The sequence below is a fragment of the Amblyomma americanum genome, chromosome 3, assembly GCF_052857255.1.
Source record: "Amblyomma americanum isolate KBUSLIRL-KWMA chromosome 3, ASM5285725v1, whole genome shotgun sequence".
Lineage (NCBI taxonomy): Eukaryota > Metazoa > Arthropoda > Arachnida > Ixodida > Ixodidae > Amblyomma > Amblyomma americanum.
Genome location: NC_135499.1, coordinates 73,878,780 through 73,903,610, shown reverse-complemented (window position 1 = coordinate 73,903,610; position 24,831 = coordinate 73,878,780). Strand labels below are relative to the sequence as shown.

Here is a 24,831-nt window from a genome sequence, read left to right as displayed (position 1 = left end):
GCAGCCGCCTACAAACTGTCCCAATACTCGCCCATTTTGATGAACGAGCTGCCACTGAAATTCATACTGACGCCAGCAATGTTGGTGTCGGCGCTATTCTCGTTCAGTGGCAGGATGGCAACGAGAAAGTCATAGCGTACGCCAGCCGCTCCCTCTCGAAAGTAGAGTCAAACTACTCTACCACAGAGAAGGAATGCCTTGCGGTAGTGTGGGCTATTAGCAAGTTCCGACCATATCTCCATGGTCGCCCGTTTCGAGCTGTCAGTGACCATCATTCGTTATGCTGGCTAGCCAATCTCAAAGACCCTTCGGGACGGCTTGCGAGATGGAACCTTCGCCTCCAGGAATACGACATCACGGTAGTGTACAAGTCCGGCCGTAAGCACAATGACGCCGATTGCTTGTCACGTGCACCTGCCGACGTTGCTCCGGCCGAAACGGAGGAGGACTTCCAGTTTTTTGCTCTCGTCATGTCGTCCGATATGGCCCGGCGTCACCGGGCTGACTCAGAGTTGCGTCCGCTCATCGAGCATCTGGAGGGCCTTAACGTCGCTGTTCCGCGGCTTTTCGTTCGAGGTTTGGGTTCCTACAGTCTCCGAGATGGCGTCCTTTACAAGAGGAACTTCGCCCATAACACGGAAACCTTTCTTCTGGTTGTGCCATCCGAACTCCGTGCAGAAATCTTGCACGCCTGCCACGACGAGCCATCGGCTGCCCATTTGGGTGTTACTCGGACGTATGCCCGCATTCGTGCGAAGTATTACTGGCCAAAGTTGCTCTCATCAGTCCAGCAATTTGTGAGGACCTGCCGTGACTGCCTGCGACGAAAGACACCACCAGTTAAACCCGCAGGGCTTCTCCAGCCCATCCCACCACCTACAACACCTTTCCAACAAGTGGGCATGGACTTGCTGGGCCCATTCCAATTGTCTTCCTCTGGGAAAAAATGGATTGTTGTGGTGACGGACTACTTAACGCGGTACGCCGAGACACAGGCGCTCCCCCACGCTAGTGCTGCAGAAGTGGCTCAGTTTTTTATGACATCAATCGTCTTGCGTCACGGTGCGCCATCAGTCGTCATCACGGACCGTGGAACCGCCTTTACGGCGGCACTAATGCAATCTCTCTTCGAACTCACCCACACCAGTCACCGGAAGACAACAGCCTATCATCCCCAATCAAACGGCTTGACTGAACGCGTCAACCGGACGCTTGCAGATATGCTTGCTATGTATGTCGACGTTGAGCATCGTACGTGGGACGAAGTTCTTCCTTATGCAACCTTCGCCTACAATACGGCAGAACAGGAGACTACCCGTCTTACACCTTTCCAGCTGGTCTACGGACGGTGTGTCACTACCATGCTGGATGCTATGCTACCCGCTGCTCACAACGACGGAGACATCGGCCCCTACGCTGACGTTGACACATTCGGCCAGCGGGCTGAAGAAGCCCGCCAACTCGCAAGGTGCCGGATTCGACATCAACAACAACTCGACGCTGGTCGTTACAACCTCCAACACCGATGCGTTCGGTACGAGCCCGGCGACTCTGTATGGGTATGGACACCTGTGCGCCGCCGCGGACTCTCCGAAAAGCTCCTCCGACGCTACTTCGGTCCGTACGAGGTGGTTCGTCGTATAAGTGATGTCACATACGAAGTTTTTCCGCGGGACACGACCTCCTCACCACGTCGGCTCCATCCGACCGAGACTGTCCACGTGGTGCGCATGAAGCCCTGCCATGACAGGCTGCAACCCGCCGCTTTACCAGCTTAACAGCTCTCTGTATTCTCTGCCGTCCGCCGTCTATACCGAACATTACCTTTGCTGTCCGTGTTCGTTTCCGGCGTCGGGCCGCCGCCTTGATGGAGGGGGTAATGGTGCGTGCTCATGGGAGCGCGCCGACGATGAAGACGAAGTGTGCGTGTGCCGGTGGAAAAAGACGAAGTGTGTGTGGGGTTCGGACAGCCATATTGTGAGTTCCCTGCTGTGCGCTGGACTTCGCTGAGACTGTGATCTGTGCCGGTCCTGTCTTCGTTACAATATATATATATATATATATATATATATATATATATATATATATATATATATATATATATATATATATATATATATTGTCAGGACTCGGTGCAACCCCGAGGAGAGCTGAAGGTAAAACGGTTTACTGGTTAACCAGAAAAAGTCCCTGGGCACTTCAGTTTCTTCTTCTCCTTCTTGCCTCGCGCTCGTAGACCAAGTCTTTATCTTTGGCGTCGTCTTGCATGCGGCAATATATATATATATATATATATATATATATATATATATATATATATATATATGTGTGTGTGTGTGTGTGTGTGTGTGTGTGTGTGTGCGTGTGTGTGTGCGTGTGTGGACTAATTAGTTCATTACCGCTATTCGAACAACTGCCATCCGTGAACGCAGGATCTGAACACTGGAACCGAATTGAAAACCGAGCATTCCAGAGCACCGAATTCACATCTGGCCTAATGAGACCACGGATGCTGCGTTTTTATGGAGGAAAAACGCTAAGACGCCCGTGGGCTGTGCGTTGTCAGTGCACGGTAAAGATCCCCAGGTGGTCGAAGTTATTCCGGAGCCCTCCACTACTGCACCTCTTTCTTCCTTTCTTTAACTCCCTCCTTTATCCCTACCCTTACGCCGCGGTTCAGGTGTCCAATGATGTATGAGACAGATACTGCGCCATTTCCTTTCCCCAAAAACCAATTATTATTATTACTAATGAGACCCGCCGCGGTGGCCCAATGGTTAGGGCGCTCGTCCGCCGAGTCGGAGTTCCCGGTTGCTAACCCGACCGTGGTGGCCGCGTTTCGATGGAGTCGAAACGCAAAAGACGCCCGTGTGCTTTGCGATGTCGTTGCACATGAAAGATCCCTAGGTGGTCGAGGTGGAGTGATTGTCAGCTTCTGTAATATTTTCCTGCCAGGCTTAGATGTTGAGAGCCTGGCAGTTTGATTTATCGCACTAGCGATATCAAAGAACAGCGAGGCAACGGTTATGTCCGACTCACAAGCAGCGGTACACAATTACCTCAGAGGCCGCGTTGGCGCTCCGTCTTGGGAAATTTTGGAAAGGTCTAATCCTTCCAACATCCAGATCTTCTGGACGCCAGGGCACCTCTCATCGACGGGCAATGAGGCGGCCAACACAGCTGCTCGAGCTCTCCTCCTACGAGCATCTGGCACGCAGCCTCTCTCTCACACAGTTGAAAACCCCTCACCCTTACTAAGCTACGCAGAATTTACGGAGTACTATAAGATCACAAATAGGAAATATCCTCTTCCTCACAAAACCCGGAGTAAATATGAAGAGCACATAATCAGGCGACTACAAACTAATACTATGCCCAATCCTTACCTAATGAGTAAATGGTACCCAGACTCCTACGGTTCGTCCTGCCCCTTCTGTGGAGCAGTTGGCACACTCTTTCACGCGGTTTGGGAATGTTAATAAAACCCAGAATTGGACAGCAATCCCTATACGACTTATCAGCGCTGGGAGGGACCCCTTCATAGCCACAGCCTCCTCGACCAGAAATCGCTGGTTGAGAGGGGCCGGATTATGATGGCGACCAATGGGTTCTCGTATTGAACCCACCAAGTTTTTATGCTCTGAATAAATGTTTTTCCTTCTCCTCCCAGGTGGTCGAAATTATTCCAGAGCCCTCCACAACGGCATCTCTTTCTTCCTTTCTTCTTTCAATTTATCCATTGTACCTTCCTTACGGGAAAAAAAATGAAAAATTGGATTCAGGAACGGAAGTAGCACAGTTATTAATAAAGATAATTGGTATGATGGGGAAAGGAAATGGCGCTTATTATTATTCTCGTATATTGTTGGGCACCTGAACCGCACCATAAGGGAAGGGACAAAGGAGGGAGTGAAAGAAAGGAAGAGATGCCGTTGTGGAGAGCCCCGGAATAATTTCGACCACCTGGGGATCTTTAACGTGCACTGACATCACACAGCACACGGGCGCCTTAGCGTTTTTCCTCCATAAAAACGCAGCCGCCGCGGTCGGGTTCGAACCCGGGAACTCCGGATCAGTAGTCGTGCGCCCTAACCACGGAGCCACCGCGGCGGGTGGCACTGTATTTGTCACACATATTTCGGTGGACCCCTGAACCTGCCGTAAGAGAAGGAAAAAAGAAGGGAGTGAAAGAAGAAAGGTAGAAAGATGGTGGCGTAGAGGTGTGCTCCGGAATAATTCCGAGCATCTTTGGACCTTTGACCTGCGGTGACATCGTACAGGACACGGGCGCTTTACGGTTTCTCCTCTATTGACACGCGGCCGCCGCGGTCTTGTTCGAACCTGGGAAGTCCGGATCAGTAGTTGAACACTCTAACCACTGAGCCAGCGCGGCGGGAACGTTAAAGATCGATATATGGTAGAAATTAAACAGAGCCCTCCACTAAGGCAACTTTTTCTTCCTAAATTTCTTCTCAGTGGGGTGGGTATTTAAGTCTATTATTACGATAAAGGAACTATATATATAATTGGTTTTGGGGGGAAAGGAAATGGCGCAGTATCTGTCTCAACGATATATGAGACAGATACTGCGCCATTTCCTTTCCCCCCAAAACCAATTATATACATATTTATTTATTTATTTATTTATTTGAACATACTGCTGGCCTCACATTTGAGGCCGTCGCAGGAGTGGGACATCACATACACTAAAATAACACAGGTCAAGTAAGTGCCAACACAAAGGTGATCGTAGTCCAACAAGGCAATATGCATTATACAAAAGGTAAAACAAAATAGCAAAACAGGAGCAAGTAGCATATTTGAGGACTTCGGCACGGTAAAAAAAAATGCAGACAAGTTTTTAAGGAGCAAGATATGAAACAATAGCTGCTGAAGAATGATACTGTCATGAGAAACGAGCAACATGGTTAAAAAAATATAAGCGAGAGTCAGATAAGAAAGTCGGGATGTCATCGTCAGCAAGGAAAAAAGATTGCAAGAGTTAGCGCACCAGCATCGTAGTCGTTATTGCAAAATAAAGCGTGATATGTTGGCGATGAAATCTTTGAGTTATGCGCAGTTGACAGCATCGCAAGGCAGACTATTCCACTCACGGATTGCTTGTGGGAAGAAAGAGTACCTGAATATATCCTTGTGAAATCTGTACTCGGTTAAGTGCTGTTGGTGTTTTGTTCTGGTAGTGCGCGTGTTTGACTTTATTAAGTACTTACTCGTATCGATTTTCATACCGCCATTAAGCAGAAGGAAAAGAAACTTGAGGCGCAGTAGTGTGGCTCGGTTATGTATAGTGGGAAGGTCGGCTTGTCTTAAGAGCTGTGTAGGGGAGTCATGACGGCGATATTTGTTAAACATAAATCTGACCGCTTTTCGTTGTACGCCCTCCAATCTTTCTATGTATTGTTTGCGGAAGGGGAGCCAACATATTATTCCATAGTCCATTATGGAGCGAACAAGTGAACTGTATGCTAAGAGCTTAGTGTCGACTGATGCGGATTTAAGTGATCGTTTATTCGAGTAGAGAGCTGCCAGTGCTTTATTAGTAATATAGGCTACCTGCTTGTTCCATTTAAGATCCGAGGAAATTATTACTCCTAAATATTTATATTCTTCTACTTTCCTTAACATCTGTCCTTGTAGATAATAAGGGAGATTTATTGCCGCTCTCTTATTTGTTACTGTCATGCAAACCGTTTTTTCTACATTAATCGTCATCTGCCATGTTTCACACCATTGTGCTATGCTTTCAAGGGCACTATTTAGAATTGCTTGGTCTGCATGGCAGGTTATTTCTTTGTAAATGATGCAGTCGTCTGCAAACATTCTTACTGTTATGTTAGTACTATTATGCAGGTCGTTGATAAAAAGAAGAAAGAGGACAGGGGCCAGAACGGAGCCTTGTGGCACGCCAGACATCACATCGCCGCAATCTGAAGAGTGCCCTTTAAAGTGTACATATTGGCGCCGGCCTGTAAGGTAGCCTTTCAGCCATTTGGTAATATTATTGTCACCGAGATAATGAAAAAGTTTTTGGAGGAGCTTAGGGTGGAAGACCCGATCGAACGCTTTCGAAAAGTCTAAGAATATCATGTCTGTTTGGCCACATTTGTCTATTGTAAACGCTAGGTCGTGAATTGTCTCTATTAATTGAGTAGTCGTAGACAAACCTTTTCTAAAGCCATGCTGGTTAGGCACAATTATGTTATTTTTTCTAGAAATGATAGGATATGTTTAAGAATTAAATGTTCGAGGATTTTGCATGTTGTACAAGTAAGCGAGATTGGTCGATAATTGGATGCGTTGGTAATGTTGCCCGATTTATGTATAGGAATGACCTTGGCAATTTTCCATTTCTCCGGGATTTCGCCTGTTTGCAGTGATTTTTCAAAAATAATCAGCAAGAACTTTGACATCCATTCCGCGTAACGCTTAAGAAATGTATTTGGTATGTTGTCGGGACCACCGGATTCTTTAGGGTCTATTTCAAGTAAGAGGGAAAGAATGCCCGATTCATTTATGATCAAATCATCTATTTTTGCTGTGTTACTCGGAGGATATTCTAGGTCAGGTTTTTTTTCCATTGTCGTGCGTAAATACTGATATAAAGTAATCATTGAAGTCTGTAGCCTTCGCGATAGCCTCGGCGGGTGGTGGATTACTGTCCTGACGTGAATTCGAATTGAGGTACCGCCAAAACTTGGAAGGAGATACTTTGATAAAATTACTTAGGGTGACATTCATGTACTCATCTTTAGCCTTTTTTATAGCTGCCTTTAGTGCATGAGACTTTTCGCGTAATTTATCAGTGTAGACGGGTAGCGGCAGTTTATTCCTTAGTTTCCTATGTCTTGCAGTCTGGCGCTTTAATTGTATAATTTTTCTTGTTATCCAAGGGTTTTTCTTATGCACCGGCTTGAGCTTTGTGGGAATATATGCTGATAAGCAGTGCTGAATAATTCTTTCAAACGCTGACCATAATGTGTCTACTGAAGCTGAACTATTCATGGCGAGAGAACTAAAGATGGAATACGATTCATCTAGATAATCCAGTACACTAACGTCGTCGGCGTTTGTCCAGTCGAAAATTCGTGCACTCATCTTTACCGTAGGTGATGGCACGCCCAGCAGCAAGAAGCATTTAGCTGCTCTATGGTCTGATACGCCATCCACAACTTCCCATGAAACTCTGTCATTTGCAATGCTATCACTCACAAAAATCAAGTCGAGTACATTTCTGCTTACTGCGGTAACACGTGTAGGTTCCTGGATAAGCTGTCTAAGGCCGAAGTTAAAGCTTACATCAAGCAGTGCATCTGTATGAGCTGTATCAGCATTTTTTTTATCAAGCGTGTCCCACGTTATGCCAGCCAGGTTAAAATCGCCCGTAAGGATTATCTTAGTATTGTGGGTGAAATGACTTTCCATATAATTTGCTAGCACGTGTAAGATATCTAGGGTAGCATTAGGGGGCCGATACATAGTGCCTAAAAAAGACGGATGTGTCTACCATGAGTACATTTCTGCTTACTGCGGTAACACGTGTAGGTTCCTGGATAAGCTGTCTAAGGCCGAAGTTAAAGCTTACATCAAGCAGTGCATCTGTATGAGCTGTATCAGCATTTTTTTTATCAAGCGTGTCCCACGTTATGCCAGCCAGGTTAAAATCGCCCGTAAGGATTATCTTAGTATTGTGGGTGAAATGACTTTCCATATAATTTGCTAGCACGTGTAAGATATCTAGGGTAGCATTAGGGGGCGGATACATAGTGCCTAAAAAAGACGGATGTGTCTACCATGATTTTGCACCAAAGTGCTTCAGCGCCTATGATTTCTGGCATGGGTGTGACGTAAATGTATTCCCTGATCAAGATTGCCACACCACCGCCGCGAGAGCACCTATCTTTGCGCATGACAGTGTAACCAGGAGGGAAGACATCACTACTTGAAATATCAGGAGAAAGCCATGTTTCTGTGATTGCGACAATATCAGGAGAGTGTTCGAGAATGAATGCTTCAAGTTCTGTAGTTTTGTTGACGACACTTCTGGCGTTTATGTTCACTATGATTAAGGTGGGTGGTATTACTTGCTTGATCGGTTTTTTCCCCCTTTGAATGGCTGGTTTTTTGCCACGGGTACTCTGGCTTCTTTATCGTCGTCCCTGCTCATTGATTTTAATCTTGTCGTACATAAGTAATACTTTTTCACCCCTATCTCGGTTGTCTTTGCTGCTATCCCAAAGTTTTTATCGAATGCCACGTACACGTAAAGAAACATCTTCGCCAACCGAAACACCGGAATTCTTTAGTTTGTAACAATTCTTCATTATGTTTGCCTTGACTCTGAAGCTTTGCAACTTCAGAATAACTGGTCGGGTTTTGGTTTCAACTTTCGTGCCTAGGCGGTGCATTCTCTCGATTCCCGAGATTGTGACACCAAGGGTACCGTTAATTTTTTCTGTGATTTTTGAATTCAGGTCATCTGTTTCCTCGTCCTCTTCTTCCGTAATTCCGTAAAAAATTAAGTTTGATCTTCTACTTCTGTTCTCAAGGTCATCAACCTGAAGAGCTAGCCTACTAATGATGTTTTCAAATGTCTCCATTTTCTCCTCAACACCTGCGATTCTGCCTTCGAGATGAGCCAACGTGTCCAGTTTCGCATGAATGCCTTCCAGAGATTCGTTTATAGACTTGTTATCATTTTTATTTCAGCTATCTCACCAGCCAATTTGCGGATTTCAGTCAGGACTTCCTGCATGTTAGGTCCGGGGTTACTTTCCACATCCCCAGCAAGCAGCAGCAAGTACCTCAAAGAGACTATGCTATCACAAATAATTGTATACACTTCGCCTGGGCAAGGCAGCACCACAAGAAAAATGTCGCTACTTCTGTAACATTTGCCAAACCGTTTTCTCACCTGGAGCAAGAAGATGAATGAATTACTCGACATGTTCACTGCGGTGCCACCATGCCCAATGCCGCCGTCGGTCGCATCGCGCCCTTTATAGGCACGTGATGACGACGGCGCTGTGGAAGCCGCTGTGCCTCCGAGGGGGGCGTAGACCAGTTGATCCAGCCGTCCAAGAAATGCGCCGGGACCCAGCTCGTTCAGCGGGGCTTTGCAGCACTCGGTACAATGCGGAGCAAGCGGTGCTGATGCGGTACGGTTGATTGTCCGGGTGCCGTCCACGAAACGATCGCAAGAAATGAGCAGACCAAGCGCCTGGAGCAAGAAGATGAATCGATAACTCGACATGTTCACTGCGGTGCCACCATGCCCAATGTATATATATATATATATATATATATATATATATATATATATATATATATATATATATATATATATATATATATATATATATATATATATATATATATATGTGTATATAGTTCCTTTATCGTAATAATAGACTAAAATACCCACCCCACCATAATAATACCGTAATAGCAGACTTAAATGCCCCCAACCCCAATAAGTCTTTGACCAAACGTCAGCAGGTCGCCTGGAGACAACTCCAGACAAACACTTTCTCAACCCTTATAAAAACTCCATTATGTATAAGGGAGTATTCTCGCCCCAGAGCAAGGTTTGTGGTCAAGATAGGGCCGACTTAGCTCAAATGCTGCATGAATGTCTACGGGAACACACTGCCGATGGACCTGCAGGTTTCGAACCGCGAAGAGTGGGAGGCTGCGGTGCTCAGCTCCGTCCCGAAGACCGAATTCCGGGCCGTGAGCCGAGCTTTGGAAGTCGCTGAGCGCCAAGGGCTCCTGGCCACATTACGCGATCAGCAGTGAAGCAGGGAAAGAAAAAAGCGCAATGGGGGCCCCACTCGATCTACGAAAGAGCACCTTGCAATGAATTTTGATGAAAATAAAGTTTTTACCACTACCACCACCATCTGTTCCTTCCATATCCCTTCCCTTACAGCGGAGTTCAGGTGTCCGCCGAATTGTGACCCTTCCCGACCGCGGCGGCTGCGTTTTTATGGAGGGAAAACGCTAAGGCGTCCGTGCGCTGTGCGATGTCAATGCACTTTAAAGATCCCCAGGTGGTCGAAATTATTCCGGAGCCCTCCACTACGGCACCTATTTCTTCTTTCCTTCTTTCACTCCCTCCGTCATCCCTTCCCATACGGCGCGGTTCAGGTGTCCAACGAAATATGAGACAGATACTGCGCCATTTCCTTTCTCCCCAAAACCAATTATATATAATTGTGAGACATACTGCGCTATTTCCCTTCCCTAACAACCACTTATTATTTTTGTTAAGAATCGAAATGGCACCGTAACTGCTTCACGTATCTCGGTGGACACCCGAACCACAATGTAAGGAAGGAATGAATGAGGAAGTCAAAGAAGGAAGGAAGAAAGAGGTGTCGTAGTGGAGGACTCCGGCAATTCATTTTCAGCATCTGACGGTCTTTAATGTGAGCATACATAGGACACCACACGGGTATCTGGAGGACCCGTCACGGTGGCTCCGCGACTATTAACGCGACAGCTTTAGGGAGGTCGTTTCAGAGAAAAGCAGGTGTCGTCGGCTTCTGCCGTGGACGCAAAATTCCTCCTCTTAATAATAATATTAATAATAATAATTGGTTTTTGGGGAAAGGAATTGGCGCAGTATCTGTCCCGTATACCGTTGGACACCCGAACCGCGCCGTAAGGGAAGGGATAAAGGAGGGAGTGAAAGAAGAAAGGAAGAAAGAGGTGCCGTAGTGGAGGGCTCCGCAATAATCTCGACCACCTGGGGATCTTTAACGTGCACTGACATCACACAGCACACGGGCGCCTTAGCGTTTTTCCTCCATTGAAACGCATCCGCCGTGGTCGGGTTCGAACCCGGGAACTCCGGGTCAGTAGTCGAGCGCCCTAACCACGGAGCCACCGCGGTGGGTGGCACTGTAATTGTCACACATATTTCGGTGGACCCCTGAACCTGCCGTAAGAGAAGGAAAAAAGGAAGGAGTGAAAGAAGAAAGGTAGAAAGATGGTGGCGTAGAGGTGTGCTCCGGAATAATTCCGAGCACCTGGGGACCTTTAACGTGCGCTGACATCGTACAGCACACGGGCGCTTTACGGTTTCTCCTCTATCTACACGCGGCCGCCGCGGTCTTGTTCGAACCCGGGAACTCCGGATCAGTAGTTGAACGCTCTAACCACTGAGCCACCGCGGCGGGAACGTTAAAGATCCGTTGATGGTGGAAATTAAACGGAGCCCTCCACTAAGGCACCTTTTCCTTCCTAAATTTCTTCTCTCAGTTCCTTCTATCGTACTAATCGACTTAAATACCCACCCCATCATAATAATACCATAATAGCAGACTTAAATACCCCCCCCCCAACCCCAATAAGTCTTTGACCAAACCTCAGCAGGTCGCCTGGAGACAATTCCAGACAAACACTTTCTCAACCCTTATAAAAACTCCATTATGTATAAGGGAGTATTCTCGCCCCAGAGTAAGCTTTGTGGTCAAGATAGGGTCGACTTAGCTCAAATACTTCATGAGTGTCTACGGGAACACACCGCCGATGGACCTGCAGCTCTCGAACCGCGAAGAGTGGGAGGCTGCGGTGCTCAGCTCCGACCCGAGGACCAAATATCGGGCCGTGAGCCGAGATTTGGAAGTCGCCGAGCGCCAAGTGCTCCTGGCCACATTACGTGATCAGCAGTGAAGCAGGGAATGAAAAATGCGCAATGGAGGTCCCACTCGATCTACGAAAGAGAACCTTGCAATGAATTTTGATGAAAATAAAGTTGTTACCACCACCACCACCTGTCCCATCTATATCCCTTCCCTTACGGCGGAGTTCAGGTGTCCGCCGAATTTTGAGACATACTGCGCCATTTCCCTTCCCTAACAACCACTTATTATTTTTGTTAAGCGAAATGGCACCGTAACTGCTTCACGTATCTCGGTGGACACCCGAACCACAATGTAAGGAAGGGATGAATGAGGAAGTCAAAGAAGGAAGGAAGAAAGAGGTGTCGTAGTGGAGGACTCCGGCAATTCATTTTGAGCATCTGACGGTCTTTAATATGAGCATACATAGGACACCCCACGGGTATCTGGTGGACCCATCACGATGGCTCCGCGACTATTAACGCGACAGCTTTAAGGAGGTCGTTTCACAGAAAAGCAGGTGTCGTCGGCTTCGGCCGTTGACGAAAAATCCCTCCTCTTAATAATAATATTAATAATAATAATTGGTTTTTGGGGAAGGAATTGGCGCAGTATCTGTCTCGTATACCGTTGGACACCTGAACCGCGCCGTAAGGAGAGGGATAAAGTAGGGACTGAAAGAAGAAAGGAAGAAAGAGGTGCCGTAGTGGAGGGCTCCGCAATAATCTCGACCACCTGGGGATCTTTAACATGCACTGACATCACACAGAACACGGGCGCCTTAGCGTTTTTCCTCCATAAAAACGCAGCCGCCGTGGTCGGGTTCGAGTCCGGGAATTCCGGATCAGTAGCCGAGCGCCCTGACCACTGAGCCACCGCGGCGGGTACCCTCCTCCCAGTGAGCGAAAAATCCCTTCTCCTACTGCTCGGAGTGTACGCCAGTGCCCCAAAAAATAGCGCGCGACGGCAGCGGAAGGAAAATAATAATAATAATAATAATAATAATAATAATAATAATAATAATAATAATAATAATAATAATAATAATAATAATAATTGGTTTTTTTAGGGAAAGGAAATGGCGCAGTATCTGTCTCATGTATCGACAGACACGCGAACCGCGCCGTAAGGGGAGGGTAAAGGAGGGAGGAAATGAAGAAAGGAAAGAAAAGGAGCCCTAGCGGAGGGTTCCAGAATAATTTCGACTGCCTGATGATCTTTAACGTGCACTGACATCGCACAGCACACGGGTGCTTTAGCGTTTTGCCTCCTTAAAAACGCAGCCGCCTCGGTCGGGTTCGAAAGAAAGGAAGGGATGCCTGTCACATATTTTGGTGGACACCCGGACGGCGCCGTAAGGGAAGGAAAATAAAATGAAAATTGATTTTAAGGAAAGGAAGTCACGCGTCTGACATCTCTCTTTCTTTCGTTTGAGCCCTGTAGGGCCTTGCGAACACGCGGCGAACAGCGGCGAACAACGCAGCCGACATCCAAAGCGCGTTCACCACGAAGGTTGCGTTCGAACGCTAAGGCGCCCGTGTGCTGTGCGATATCAGTGCAGGTTAAAGATCCCCACTGTGGTCGAAATTATTCCGGAGCCCACCGCTACGGGACCTCATTCTTCCTTTATTCTTTCACTCCCTCCTTTATCCCTTCCCTTACGGCGTGGTTCAGGTGTCCAACGATATGAGACAGATACTGAGCCATTTACTTTCCCCCCAAACCAAATATTATTATTATTATTATTATTATTATTATTATTATTATTATTATTATTATTATTATTATTATTATTATTATTATTAAGCTTGTGGCTTGCTGCCCGTCCGTGTGGTGCGGAAGCTATGCTGGCATTCGTGGCACCGGGTTAGTCGAGAAGGATGTGCCGATGAACTGCGACTGCAACTTGAGTCCCGCGCGTTTCGGCAAGGCGCCTGGCAGCGCTTCTACGTGGTTTGCCGCTCCGCGTGTCCGTTTCACCGTAAGTAGCAGAGAGATTTTTCTAACGGGCAAGGCGTCGCGCCGAATGGGCGATGGCGTTTCGTGGACTACCTGGCTGTTCTGCAACACGCTGTCGCGTTCCACTCTTAAAGGCGAAGCCTAAGCATCCTCCAATTTTTGCGTTCGGCTTTGTTGTGCGACACCAAGATGGTCCACAAGGTTAGGTTTGACGGTTTAGCTGTGGTGCGGCTTATAGCAATGCATGACCTCTAACTCGGTGAAGGTCAAATTTAGTGTCCCGCGAAGCGTGGCTGTACCTAGCGTAGCGAAGCTATCACTTTGAAAGGAAGGGAGAATGGTGGTGGGGATAATAATAGTAATAATAATTGGTTTTTGGGGAAAGGAAATGGCGCAGTATCTGTCTCATATATCGTTGGACACCTGAACCGCGCTGTAAGGAAAGGGATGAAGGAGGGATTGAAAGAAGAAAGAGAAATAGGTGCCGTAGTGGAGGGCTCCGGCATAATTTCGACCACCTGGGGATCTCTAACGTGCACTGACATCGCACAGCACACGGGCGCCTTAGCGTTTTGCCTCCATAAAAACGCAGCCGCCGCGGTCGGGTTCGATCCCGGGAACTCCAGATCAGTAGTCTAGCGCCCTAACCACTGAGCCACCGCGGCGGTGGTGGCGAAAACATTTATGCACAACGGCTTCTGGTCCACCGCACGGTCTCACTACACTCAAGCGTTTATGTTACCACAGTCCATGACGCCAGCAGCCTAGGCCATGGCGGTCTTCTGCCGGACCGCGTCTCCGGGGCGTAGCAGGGTCTCCCAGGTATTCCAGCTGATGAGATGATCGAGACCCCGCAGGAGAGGATCCGCCGTGCTTCGGAATAGAATGTGGGCGAGGGTGGCGTTTTTGGAGGTTGCAGAGGGTGCAAGAGGGGTTGGTGAGCGTTTGGTGGTAGCGTGCGCTGTTAGGGGATGGGAGGGATCGCGTCTGGAGGCGGCGCCATAAGGTTTGGTGGTAATTGTAGAGTGGTGTGGTGGCGGGTAGAGGTGTGTCTCGGCTCTGAGAGCCTGAGAAGGCTCCGGAATAAATTTTAATCTCTAAACTACTCTACCATTGTCCAGCATTGCCGCCGTTGCCGAGTCACACACACTCAACGCCGCAAAAAAAAACACGCTCACTTACATCAAAAGCACGCAATGGCAACACCAGACACACACATTCCCATTCGTTTTGGTCATTTCTTTCATACCACCTTCTTCCCACCCAACTGCAACACTTTCGACGCCACCCCACCTACCCTCTACCGCTATCTGTTCGAATGCCCGCATCCTGTCCGCACTATTTCCATTCACATCTCCACGCCATCATCCTCGGAGACGCTCTTCTTATTCGACCGCGGCGGCAGCGTTTCGATGGAGGCGGAACGATTAGGCGCCCGTGCTGTGCGATGTCAGTGTAGTGCGTTGAAGATCTCCAGGTGGTCGAAACTATTCCGGAGCCCTCCACTACAGCACCTCTTTATTCCTTTCCTCTTTCACTCCCTCCTTTTCCTCTTACGTCGCGGTTCAGGCGTGAGCCGATATGTGAGACATACACTGCTCCATTTAGTTTCTTCCCAAAAACCCAAAACCAAAACCAAACGGAGAAACCGCCGAACACCCACGACTAATATAGAGCGGACAATTCCCTAAGGCGTGCCCAGAGGATTCTTGGACTAAGGCGCCCTCCAGGGAAAGGGTAACTCAATATCTTTTAAAGTATCGCAGTTCAGAAATCATTAAAGTATAAATTAGGAAATTGCTGGAAAAGAATACACTTTAGTGTGGGCTGACACTGATACTGTCGTCGGTAGACTGCGTTGTTACAGCACATACAGAATAGCAAAATAGCGCAACAGCACAAAGCGACAAGAAGAGCACACACGAGCGCCATTGTCCCTGTGCACTATTGCATTTTTTTGTATATCTCTTGGTACCAACAAGCCCAAAGTGACATATTATTAGTTCCCACACCAGAAAACTTTCAAAATTGATGATCGACATACAGCTGATTGCGAACAAGAATAAATAGAAATATTTTTTATTGTGATTTTTCAAATCTTAATCATACGTCCTTCCTTACCTTGTCTTCTGCTATCATCGTCATGACATGTCGCTCATCTGTATATAACTATGTGTAAAGTATATAAGCCTGGCCACGTAAGCAAACGCGTTTAGTTGAACCCTGTCTTTCGCTGCCCTCGTATCTTTGCTGAAGGCGTTCGGCCTAGGCCTGGTTAGGCTTACCTGGAAAGGATACCATGAGCCATCCCACCAGCACGGATTCCTCCGGCCAGCGTCCCGGCTCCCTCTGGTAAGTGCATTATACCTTCGTTCTGCCATTGCTAGGAACCATCTCGCTGCGCTCGCTTTTTCCATGTGCATTTTCGTCCTGTGTATTCTATATTGAGTGGCGTTTCTGCTGTCCTGGGCACAACCAGCGCACGCGGCTGTTTTCGTGTCCCTCGAGCGAATGCTCACAGCGTCCTGCCCAAAGCTCAGATGTACTAGAGACATTACCGCAGGTTTTTTGTGTTGCGCTCGTCTGGCGTTTGTGGCATTGAGATGTTCGAGACTTCGCGGGAAGTGCAACGCGTTTCGAACGCCGCCTTGTTTTTACGCTCCCGCCCTTAACCCACTAGCTCCCTTAATGGACGACAGTGCAGATTTAACACAGAAAGTTATTGCTGACACCGGGTTACATTAAGTTCATTAGACGAAAGGAAACATGCCGCGCTCGGGAAATTGGGAATTGTTTTTTTAGGAAAGGACATGACGCTGTAACTGTCTTTCATCTTGGTAAACACTAGGTGGCGGGAGTGAAATAAGGATGGATGAAACGCTCGGGAACCGCAAAATCTGAAAACCACTTTTTGCGTGAATTCTCTGAGAGCATCGAAAGGAAAGGCGGATAACTGGCCCGCTAGAGTCAGTGGACACCTCAATTTTGCTGTGAGCTATGTGGTGATAGTCAGATGTTAGCTGGATGCGTTGGCGTTTCAACGTTGTGGCAGAAACGCGGCTCTGGAGCAATAGGCCACAGGCGTTCATTAGGTTAATTGGCGTTAGGAAAGTTGTAGCCTCTGCTGATTTTTGCAGAGGACGCTGAAAAAGGGTGTTTGGCTTCCGGTCTTGAGAGGGTCTTCTTTGTTGCGGTTGCGTTCACTAGCGTCGGTCAAAGCTAGGCCTAGCGGCTGGCCCGACACACTAACACGGCCCTCTCCACATGGTGTCAGAAAAGCTTGAAATCTGGGAAATTAAGTTCCTTCAAGCTACACCAGTTCAAAACCATCTTATTTGTCACGGACGCTGACGCTTCTTTATATACTCCGCCGTCTTCGACTGAGACGCAGCCTCGGTTCGCCGGTTTGGTAGGCCTTGCGCCACTGGCCGCCAGCGTTCGACTTCGATGACCCGGCTTACTGGTCGTCGTGGGTGGAACAATTTTGAAGATTTTTCCGTCGGCACGGGCGCGTCTTCGGCAACGAATGAAATCAAGGTTCCAACGCTTCTCTATTGTATAGGAGTTCAAGAGCGCTGTATCCTCACATCACTTGGGCTGTCCGAGTAGGAACGCGCATCGTTTGCGCAAGCAACGCTTCACAGCCTACTCCATCCTTCCAGTGAGCGAATTTGAAGAAAGTTTTCGCTTTCATAATCGCATGCAGCAACCCTCAGGGAGCGTGGACGCGTTTTACTCCGCCTAGCGTTCGATGGTAAAGAAGTGCAACTACGGGTCTTCAACCGTCGAGCCTAGGCTGGTACGTGACCGCTTTGTTGGTGGCGTCCTAGGCGCCAAGCTTTCAGAACAGCTTCGTCGCACGCCAGATTTGACTCTGACAAGGCGCTTTGCATACCCGCTTGCACGAAGACGCGCATAAGGAAAAGAAAGGCAAGGGCGCAAGACGGCGTTATGCCTGTGCAAGTGGACACCGCGGGTCACACCCATTCCTAAAGAGAGACGTAAAAAAGCTTCGAAGAAAGCATAAACTTCTGCGGACGAGAAGCCCAAGTTCGTGATGCCTGCCCTGCGCGTAACGCGGTATGCAGGCTTTGCAAAAAGAAAGGACATTTCGAGAGCGTCTGTCTAGCCAAGCAACGCTTATCGCCAAGACATTCGCATGCCATTTCTGTGGATCCCATCAAGGAGATGACGGAGAACGCAAAGTTCGTGTGATATCGAGGTTAACGGAATTCTTCTCGAAGTTAAAGTGGACTAAGGTGCAGAAGTGACTGTTGTTCCGGACACCTTTCCAGGCGTCCCGTCGCTGCTGAACAAACCTGGGGGACATTTCACCAGGCCTTACCAGCCGAGGGTGGCTGGTCAATTTTCCGCTGTTCTCGAATGGAAGGATCGCACTTCGCAAAAGAAAATTTACGTTCTACCGTCGCACTCGACACGACTCCTGGGTTGCCCAGCCGTCACTGCTCGTGGGGTTCATTTTGTTGATGCACTGGCCAGCTCTCCTCAAGTAAGTCGGGGTTCATATCCTTCTCACTTGCAAGCACAAGGAATTTTCGATGGCCTAGGGAGTTTTAGTGCGGAAACACTATCAGACTCAAGCCGAATGCCAAGCCTTTCGCACTTAGTGTACCTCGTAGGATTCCCCTACGTCTCCATAATGTGGTCAAGGAAGAACTTGACATGCTTGAAAAACAAGGAGTTATTAAGCATATCGACAATTCTACAGAATGGCGCGCTGGTTTAGTTGTGGTTTCTAAAGCTTTGGGTAGATACCGCTTGTGTGTGGATTTGACCAAACTCAAGAAGGAAGTTCTTAGGGAGAGGCACGTTTTGCCTACAGCAGAATTGGTTTTATGCCAACTCGGTGATGCCCAGGTTTTCTCAAAGCTGGACGCCGCAGCTGGATTTCATGAAATCTGTATTTCGGAAGATTTTCAGGAATTTACTACATCCATCACGCCTTTTGTTTGGTTATACTGCTGTCATCTACCGTTTAGAATAACATTTACCCCAGAGTTCCTTCAGAGAAATGGCTAGAATCTCGGAAGGCCAATCTAACGTTCTCAATATGATTGATGACATTCTTTGTTTTGGAAACATGAAAAGAATATGACCAGAAGTTAGCTGACGTTCTGGATCGTCTGGACAAAGCGGGTGTAAAGTTTAACAAAAACATGTTGATTTAGACAACAGCAGGTAGAATTTCCGGGTGTAGTAGTGAGTGACAAAGGTATTTTTCCGAGTCCTGACAAGCTTGAAGCTATCCGATCATTACGAACTCCAACATTCATTACGAACCACATTAGTAGCTTCCTTCGAAATTTGCCGCAGGTTACAGCATCAATGAGCATAGCGACTGGTATTGGAGCCCTATGCAAGAATGAGCTTTGAACCAGGTCAAGTCAGTGATCATCTCCTCACTGCATGTAGCTGAATGTCATCCAAGGTATAACAAAACTCTGTCATGTCAGTTTTTTGGCATTAGCGCGGTTCTTTTGCAAGATCATCCCACTTGGGAGTTACGTCCTGTAGCATTCGAATCTCGTCCCCTGTCAGAGACTGAAAAGCTGTACAGACTGAAAAAGAGGCTCTAGCAGTGGCATGGGCTGTTCATCGGTTTGACCAGTACATCCGTAGTATCGCATTTACAGTGAAATGCGATCGTCAGCCTCTAGTAACTCTTCTGGAAAAATTGGATCTTGACACTATGCCTCTCAGGGTTCACACATTCAGTATTAAACTGATGCGGTATCAGTTTCCGGTTGTTTGTGCTTCCGGAAATCAGCTTGCTACCGCAGACGCACTGTCTCGCTCTCCAGTCGCTTCACCTCCCCACCAAATTATGTGGTCGAGAAATTCTTACAGCTGCATATTTCAGCTATCACTGAAACTCGTCTAATCATTCTTGATGTTGGCCCCCATCAACAACAGGATAGAGAGTGCATCCTCTTAGCTCAATACTGCACTAAAGGTTGAGCACGGAAGGAGAGACTTCCACAGTATATGAAAACGTACTGGGAGTACAGAGGGGATTTTTCCACCATAGATCCTATCCTCTTCAAGGACCATAGACTTGTAATCCCTGCTTTACTCCAAAAGGCGACATTAGAACTTCTCTATGAGGGTCACCGAGATATAATTAGAACGTGCCAACGGGCGCAAGAAACTGTTTGGTGGTTCGGCATGCGTCAAGAAATCCGTGACACGCTACTCAACTTCCGACAATTTGCATACACGAACCCCTTGTTAAGAGCCACTTATGGCTACATAAACTCCTTCGATGCCATGAGGGGAAGTTAGCACCGATCGACGATATTATCAATGCCATCAAACGTATCTTTGCTCGGTTTGGTGTTCCCGCAGCTTGCAAGAAGCGACAATGAACCGCAGTTCGCTTCAAAGTTTTCCTCTTTTCCATGTCACTACGGCTGTGAACATAAAACTGAAGTCCTAATTATCCGAAATCAAATGGTGAAGTGTAGCGAATGCTCCATACCATCAAGGACATCTTCACAGTCTTCAGTTCCTTTTCTTTGACTTTTGGCTTATCGCAATACTCCGGACATCACAGCTTACTGCTCAGTGCAGCTGTTAGGTAGAATATTGAGGAGATTGAAGTCAAGGTTGCCGATGGAAAAGTGCCAGCTGAAGCTCAAATGACCATCATCTACCACTTTCTGTCGCAAGTATCGGCAGTCACGCCAGCTTCAGAAGAGGCGCTTTGACAGACATTCAGCCAGTCAATAGTCCGAGAGATCTAAAATCAGGGTAGAATATGGGTCAGAGATATGACTCGCGCGATGGTAACATGTCCCGCAGCCAGACGAAAATTGGCGGTGGTTTAGCATTGATTAAACCTGGAGTAACGCGATAGCTACAACTTGCCGAGTGGAACATGGTCACGTGACAAACCATGTGACGAACCACGTGATCAACCACGGCGCCGCGCGGCCGGCAGCTGCTGCGCACCACTTGGCCAACAGCGTGGCGGCGCCGCCACGCTGAAGGCTCGAAATGCTACCGCAATGTAGCTATCGCTACAAAAAATGAAGGAAAAAGTTGAAGTCCATATATTTCACCTCAGCTCTACTGATTAATAACCGCATGCTTTCCAACGCCGGGGAGACACACTTTCCATTTGTTTTATTCACCCCTTCAGACCCGCCGCGGTGGCTCAGTGGTTAGGGCGCTCGACTACTGATCCGGAGTTCCCGGGTTCGAACCCGACCGCGGCGGCTGCGTTTTTATGGAGGAAAAACGCCAAGGCGCCCGTGTGCTGTGCGATGTCAGTGCACGTTAAAGATCCCCACGTGGTCGAAATTATTCCGGAGCCCTCCACTACGGCACCTCTCTCTTCCTCTTCCTTTCTTCTTTCAGTCCCTCCTTTATCTCTTCCCTTACGGCGCGGTTCAGGTGTCCAACGATATATGAGACAGATACTGCGCCATTTCCTTTCCCCCAAAACCAATTATTATTATTATTATTATTACTGTGGCGACCCGCATTGGGAGCATGCTAAACATTGACGCCTCTTCCACACACCTCGCATATCTTTGCTTTATTTGTGACTTTCTGCATAACTCTCTTCGCTTCACTTACGACTGTTTTCAATTTTACATCAATAAACACTTTTTAACCTGGTTTGCTCTTTTTTAACTTGTTTTTATCGTTTTATACTCTTTCGACAAACGGGGCTGTGTTCACGTCCTCACACTACATCGAAGTCCATGGTTTTGTTTGCTCTAATTATTCCACATCAACCAAAAGTTTTTTGATTAATTATCGTTAATTATTCAGGTATTTGTTTGATCAATTATCGTTCATTAATCACATTAGTCACATTTTACTCTGTTTCGAACCTTCATCGGGCTTGGTTGTGTATTTCGCAAAATTTTAACGTCCATGACTGTTTTGACGTCCACCAGCTATATTGACGTCCGGGACTATTTCGACGACTAATCGACTTTTCCTCCTCTGATTACACCACATGAATCAAATTTGGCGCGAATCGACATTTTCTCATCCTCGAACGACACAAGGGCTGCCGACACATTGTGCGTCCTTCTGCAGACACGAAACCGCGAACATAGCCAAGTAATGTTTTCACTTTAATAAACTGTCTTTGGCTTTCCCGTCTTAAGACTTCTTAGCTGCGGCTCCGCTAGCCTCGCTCGGGGCTAGGCTAAGCGGCAGGCCTGACTAACACGGCCTTCTTCAGCATAACTGGCTCCCTTTGTTAGTGGACACCTCAATCATGAGCTACGTGGCGGTATGGATGCATTGTCGTTGACAACGTTGTGACAGGAACGTGGCGCTGGCCGCCAGCGTTCATTGGGCTAATTGGCGTTGGCAACGTTGCAGACATCGATTTTTTAGCCCAGTTTTATTTGTCTTTCTCTCTCCTTGTCGTCCTCTGATGATTTAGAGGAGAGGAGAGGCGCATAACCGGCTCCCTGCGTCGGTGGATACCTCAATACCGCTTTGAGCTACGTGGCAGTAGTGAGAGATGTGAATTATATGCGTAGTTGTTGACAGCACTGTGGCAGAAACGCGGCACTAGAGCCGCGTTTCCGCAGCCGGCGTTCATTTGGGTCATTCGTGGTGGCCATGTGAAAAAAATGAAAATTGGTTTTTGGGGAAAAGAAATGGCGCAGTATCTGTCTTACATATCAGCGCACACCTGAACAGCGCAGTAAGGGAAGGGATGAAGGATGGAGTGAAAGAAGAAAGAGGTGCCGTAGTGGAGGGCTCTGGAATAATTTCGACCACCTGGAAATCTTTATCGTGCACTGACATCGGCCCCGCCGCGGTGGCTCAGTGGTTAGGGCGCTCGACTACTGATCCGGAGTTCCCGGGTTCGAACCCGACCGCGGCGGCTGCGTTTTTATGGAGGAAAAACGCTAAGGCGCCCGTGTGCTGTGCGATGACAGTGCACGTTAAAGTTCCCCAGGTGGTCGAAATTATTCCGGAGCCCTCCACTACGGACCTATTTGTTCCTCTCTTCTTTCGCTCCCTCCTCTATCCCTTCCCTTAAGGCGCGGTTCAGGTGTCCAACGATATGAGACAGATACTGCGCCATTTCCTTTCCACCAAAAACCAATTATTATTATTATTATCACTGACATCGCACAGCACACGGACGCCTTTTAGCGTTTCGCCTCCATCGAAACGCAGCAACCGCGGTCGGGTTCGATCCCGAGAACTCCGCATCAGTAGCCGAGCGCCCTATTCACAGAGCCACCGCGTCAGGCGGGGGGCCTGACCGGCGTGTTGTCCGAGCCCGGGCTTAGACCCCCACCAGCCCTGTGCTGCCCGCGGCAAGTGTACTGGCACCAAAGAACGTTTCTTTCGCGCCTGTTTTCCCTTCGTCTTCCTCTTTCATTCTTCGGGTCGTGCCCCTGTTTATTGTATACTGTGCATTTGTTTTCTCGCCTCGACGAATGAAATTCGACACAACGCCTGGAGGGCCAACCTAGAGTCCACTGATTTTAAGGAAAGGAAAGGCGAATAATTGGCTTCGTGGGCAGTGGGCACGTTAGCCGTCGTTTAAGGTACATGGCCGTGGTGTTCACTTAAAAAAACCATGCTTTCGCAACGTATTTCGTGCTTATATAGCAATGTTAAACCACCATCAAAATTTTTTTTTACTCTGCAGGCGCGGTAAGCTCTATTGCAGGATGCGTCTCTCTTAGCCCTATTTTTTTACTCTGCAGGCGCGGTAAGCTCTATTGCAGGATGCGTCTCTCTTAGCTCCCATATCTGTTCTGTCTCATTGTGTAGTTAGTAGCCCGCACCCCAAGTCGTGTGTTCCTCGCAGTCGCGTCAGTCTCGGTTCATATGCAGGGAATCTATTCGGCACCCTGGAAAGTTATTCTAGGAGTATGCGATACGCTGCATGCATTCATACCCAAGAATTGAGGACTAAACATTTTTTCAGTGGGAAACTGTTTATGAATGCAATTTTTTTCAAAAGTCAATATGTCCGCAGATATCACCGACGGCAGTCTAGCATTATTTTCTGTTGACATCCTTTCAATCAAAAACGTTTCCCCGTTGGTTTTCTATGCTTAACTGTTGCATGCGATATATAGAAACACATTAAAGAAATTAAGCTTTTGCTAGATATCGGAATAGACCATTACATTAAAAAAATTCAGGGTGGAACTTTGTTTACATTAAATGAGTTAAGGCGAAAGCCTTTACCGCGGTGTTTATGCTTGTGTCGCTGATGTGTGGTGAAGGTGTTGATTGCAGACTACAAAGAGCGTTTAGGCGGCATCCTTCCAGATCGGCGTTCAGGAGGCATCTGGAACTTTGGCCTGGGGAGCGCTCATCATCATCATCAAAATGTATATTTCCACCGAAATGAAACTCCTTTCTGGACCCCCCGGCAAGCAGGCATAAGGGAGCCCTACTTAGGAGCCTCGCAAACTAAGGTCTGGTGAAGACACATTGTCGCTTCACTGCCTCAGCCGCCAGGCGGATGGCTTGTCGCTGCTTAGCGGGGTCCTCACTCCGCAGCAAGGTCTCTCAGGCTTCTCTATCTTCTATCACGCTCATCAGCCACGCGGCTTTACATTTTCTTTCGATGCCACCAGACTTATATCGATTGATCGCGGCTGCGCGCAACTGCTTCCATAATGGAATACGCTTAAGCTTAGTCTTTAGATTGGGACGTGGCGGCGTGTTTCAGCGTAGCCAAGTTCATGGAACGCCATCGCCCATGTTGTTTTAACGCATGGCATGGTTTAATAATATTAATTGGTTTTGGGGGAAAGGAAATGGCGCATTATCTGTCTCATATATCGGCGGACACTTGAAACCACGCCGTAAGGGAATGGATAAAGGATGGAGTGAATCAGCCGCCGCGGTCGGGTTCGAATTCGGGAACTCCGGATCAGTAGCCGAGCGCCCTAACCACTCAGCCACCACGGCGGGTTGCATTGTTTAACGTATGCCCTTAAAATGCACGGTCGTACGGGGCTGGAACGGTCGCCGCTCTGAGATCTGTGTCAACTACGGTGGTCATTCGGTGTTCGCTGTGAAAAAGTTACGGCGTGGAGTAGAGGTCCTTACGTGCTGTGAATGCGAAATCATCCTTTGACCGAAACTTTGCCTCAAAAGAACTGTTTAACACGGCTATCTCCAGTATTTAGATCCTTTTGGATCGAAAGGCCTTTACCTTCAAGGCATTGCACCTAAAATCCTTCGTAGTACATACCTT

General features: G+C 47.8%; 1 protein-coding gene, 1 long non-coding RNA gene and 1 other non-coding gene across 3 annotated transcripts in view; 2 read left to right on the top strand and 1 right to left on the bottom strand.

Annotated features, from left to right (window-relative positions):
- LOC144123064 (uncharacterized) overlaps positions 1-24,831 on the top strand; it is a 166,190-nt gene that overhangs the window by 49,195 nt on the left and 92,164 nt on the right. The gene's annotated exons all lie outside the window — the stretch shown is intronic.
- LOC144126352 (uncharacterized) overlaps positions 11,527-24,831 on the top strand; it is a 97,966-nt gene continuing 84,661 nt past the window's right edge. Inside the window, exon 1 of the mRNA XM_077660416.1 lies at positions 11,527-11,683. Within this exon, the coding sequence (XP_077516542.1) occupies positions 11,527-11,683 (157 nt within the window). The remainder of the gene's footprint in view (positions 11,684-24,831) is intronic.
- Positions 14,198-14,269, bottom strand: TRNAS-ACU (transfer RNA serine (anticodon ACU)). The gene has a single exon. It is a non-coding gene; the product is annotated as a tRNA-Ser (tRNA).